General features: G+C 39.2%; 1 protein-coding gene across 1 annotated transcript; it reads left to right on the top strand.

Moving 5' to 3' along the window:
• Positions 1-215: 215 nt before the first annotated feature.
• On the top strand, positions 216-1,055 carry LOC136063304 (uncharacterized). The gene is made up of 2 exons (XM_065763487.1): positions 216-736; positions 845-1,055. The coding sequence occupies exons 1-2, from the start codon at positions 216-218 to the stop codon at positions 1,053-1,055; spliced, it is 732 nt and encodes a 243-aa protein (XP_065619559.1).
• Positions 1,056-3,761: the final 2,706 nt, after the last annotated feature.

Here is a 3,761-nt window from a genome sequence, read left to right as displayed (position 1 = left end):
AAACCTAAGCTTAAGAACCTAGGGATATAGTTCCCTCTGCCTCTCTGTCTCTCTGAAAGTGAGTCCTCTGCCTTTCTTGGACAGTAGAAGTGTATTGTCCCTTCCAAGGAAGGAGTCTTTTGTCTCTCTAAAGTAACAAGTTTACTTTGGAGCTAGTGGTGTTTTTTGGGGTTTTTGGGAAACACGATTAATAATCTACTACAACAGCTAAGACAATGGAGAATTTGGCTGAAAAATGGAATTCTCTGTCTCTCTCAGAGAAGGAGAAAACAAATTTCGTTTTACAAAGGGACCAACAAACCGGGGAATTCATGATGGCTGCGCAGTTCTTGACTCCTCGCTTTCTTAACATGGAAATCATGGCTCGAACTTTTAAACAGTTGTGGAGATCTACCAATGGTTTTAAGATCCGTAATCAGAAGGATCATCGTGTTTTGTTTGTCTTTGACAATCTGGGAGATGTGGATCGGATTCTAAAGAACCAACATTGGAGCTTCGACAAATTTTTAGTTATGCTGCAAAGGTATAACTCGGAGATACTGGTGCGAGACCTTGTGTTCAAGACAACCTTATTTTGGATTCAAGTTCATGACATACCGGTGCGTTTTATGAACAGGTCCGTGGCTGAAGAAATATGCGACACGATTGGGGAAGTCCAAAAGTCGATGGGGGCAGTTGATGAGGAAGGTGGAAACTTCATAAGGGTCCGAGTCCTTGTTGACATATCTCTACCATTGTGAAGAGGCAGACTTATTACATTAGAGGGTGGAAGGAAAATATGGATAAGTTTTAAGTATGAACGTTTGCCTAACTTTTGCTTCTGGTGTGGACGTCTTAACCATAGTGATAAAGAGTGCGAATTATGGATGGAGAGCAAGGGAACTCTTAAGTCGGAGCAACAACAGTTTAACTCATCTCTGAAGGCCGCTCCATGCAATGCAGCAGGGAAGGAAGTTATCTATGTTCCAGGATTTTATGAGCAAAGGAAGCCTAAAGCTCATGCATCATCTCAAGTTCTGCATGCACAACCAAGTCCATCAGAGAGGAGATCATAAAGTGGAGATCCGATGGAGGACCTGTCCTCAGAGAAGGAGGCAGAATTTAATGCAGAGGGGATTAATGACATTTATGGGGGTGAAACGTTGAACCCATTTAATGTGGAAGGAGTAGATGCGTTACTATCTGATCACGCTACCCTGCCAAATTCAAACTTAATCACAACCAAATCACCTCCAATAATTGCTCCTTATAATGTGGAGGTGAATAAGGAATCCGAAAATTCAATACCAATTTCCATTATTATGCCAGAATTAATTGATATCCAAGTCAGGGAGATTAACGAGGCTTTAATGACTAACGGGCAAAATCCTAATGGGAGTGAGATACCATTATTAGGGTTTTTAACTCGCCAACTCAGCATGCCACCTCAGGAAAAAATCAAAGCACACGTCAGGCAGGGATTAAGGCAACACAGGGGAAAAAAAAAAACACAACCTATGGAAGGAAAAAATTGAATTGGGTTGGTAGGGAGAAGGCTGTAACCGAAGTGCAAGTGGAAGGGAAACTTGGTGGAAAGAGAAGGGGAGAAGCCCAACCAGAGTTACCAAGCAAACATAGGAAGGTTTCTGAGGATGAAGATGTATCCTATTTCTCAATGGTGGAGGCTGGTGCTCAGCCCCACCAATCACCATGAGTTGTTTAATTTGGAACTGTCATGGGCTTGGGAACCCATGTACAGTGAACGAGCTTGAAGGATTGGTGCAGGCAAAAGATCTCTCTGTCATGTTCTTAGCCGAAACATGGGCAGATAAAGCTAGGCTAAAAAAGGTGATGAGGAAAATTCAGTATGAAAACTTGTTTGCTTATCCAATAATTTTGAGAGGAGGTGGATCAATGTTCTTTTGGAAATTGACGATTAATGTAGCTGTGGAGGTTTCAGGCACAAATTACATCGATGCATTGCTTCAAGGAGACGATAGGGCTGGGATTGGATTGATCATTCGAGATTGCCAAGGAAGGGCTTGGCACAGGATCAAAATCATCCATCTCCCCTTTTCTGTTGTGGAGGTTGAAACTTTGGCTACATCGATTACTCTACAGTTAGTTGATGATTTGAGTTTAATTGTGGCCATCCCAGAAGGATTTTCTGACTCGCTCTCTTTGATTTCTTTTAGTTTATTTAGTCATAAGGTTAAATGTTTTGCAATTTTATCTCATTGGTTTAGGTTTCCACATGTTCGTAAAGAAAGGAAAAGTGTAGCTCACAACCTAGTTCAACATGCACGACATGTCACCGGTTTTCATGTGTGGATGGAAGATGTCCCATTGCACACCATTGCTAATTGTTTGGCAGTTTCGCTTACTATTTAATAAAGTTCAAATTTTTGATTCTCAAAAAAAAAAAAGTTCAATTTTTTTAAAATCAAATTATAAGTAAGTTCAATTACTTAAATTTTTTAAAAAATTAAGTGGAATTCGACATTGCTAACATTGAGTTACATTTAAAAATATACACTGAACTCGATTTTGATGATATCAAGTTTCACACAAAACTCAGTTTTGTTTAAATTGAATTTAAAAGACAAAAACATTTTGTTAAATAGTTTTAAAATAAGAACATTATGCTTAATATTTAAAAAATAAGTGCAAATGTCCAATTTCCGCTTCTTTTGTCCATATTGTTTTCACTTTCACAGTTTCTTTTTCTTTTTTTTTTTTCTTTTTTTGATGAGAAATATGTAATTTCAAACAACTGAAAGAGAAACAATAGAGAGAGAAAGCAAGAGCATTACAAACAACTATCCTCAGTAATAAGATGCTCAACAAAGGTTGGGAAAGATCTTTTCCAAACCTGTGAAACACCAGAATTCCTAGCTACCCTTGCAAGTTCATGGGCAACTCTGTTGCCTTCCCTTCTCAGATGATGAAAAGAACACCAGATAAATGCTGCAGAAACTTCTCTAATGTTCCAGATTATGTGCCCAAGCTCACCACCGTGGAACCCATCGTTGATTGCTTGAATGATAGATAAGGCATCGGACTCAAAAATAGCATGAGAAACATCCATTTCCGCTGCAAGAAGCACACCTTCCTACAGAAACTTCACTTTCACAGTTTCATGGCCATCATGTTCTGTCTATAGCATTTCGTCTCCTTGGCCGCATAGGTGTTGGTATTTTACTAGTACCTTAGTTATTCTATGTAGTTTTTCGTGCCTTTTGATAGGCCACAATCTGAATGACCCCTTGTGATTAAACCAATTAATTAATTAGCCAAGTTATTAATTAATCAATTTAGCATGCAAATATGTGAAAGTACAAACAAATCACCAAATAACTAAATATGCAGCGAAAATTAAATGACATGGTGATTTGTTTACGAATGGGGAAAAATCTCGCGGCAAAAGCCCCACAGGGTGATTTTCAGGTCACCACTCCCGAAACTCCACTATTATCAAATCAAGCAGTTACAAGTAAAGGAATCTCAAGTACCTTACCAACCTACAGTTAAACCCTTACCCCAATACCCAATTGGACTTGATCTGTAGCGACAGTTCCCACCTTTGATGCACGGCTCCCAAATACGTGACTAACTAATGTGCGGATCCCAGTACGTGACTTCAAAACACCAACATAAGGAAGAAAGGTTGGCTACAAAGTTCTTCAGTTCATCCTACACGATGAAGATCAGGAAGATGCTTAGTCACAAAACCCTATGATGCAAATACACAGCAACTTCTTCAGAGAAGATGAACTAGGTCA

Source organism: Quercus suber, unplaced genomic scaffold (genome assembly GCF_002906115.3).
Source record: "Quercus suber isolate HL8 unplaced genomic scaffold, Cork oak 2.0 scaffold_509, whole genome shotgun sequence".
NCBI lineage: Eukaryota > Viridiplantae > Streptophyta > Magnoliopsida > Fagales > Fagaceae > Quercus > Quercus suber.
Note: the sequence above shows the minus strand (reverse complement) of the source record. Positions and strands in the feature narration are given on the sequence as shown.

What these genes read in the sequence shown, in the direction of transcription:
- LOC136063304 (XM_065763487.1), top strand. Translation starts at nt 216, where the DNA reads ATGGAGAATTTGGCTGAAAAATGGAATTCTCTGTCTCTCTCAGAGAAG. An exon ending in GTTGACATATCTCTACCATT is followed by an intron (nt 737 to 844) that starts GTGAAGAGGCAG and finishes TCTTAACCATAG; the next exon opens with TGATAAAGAGTGCGAATTAT.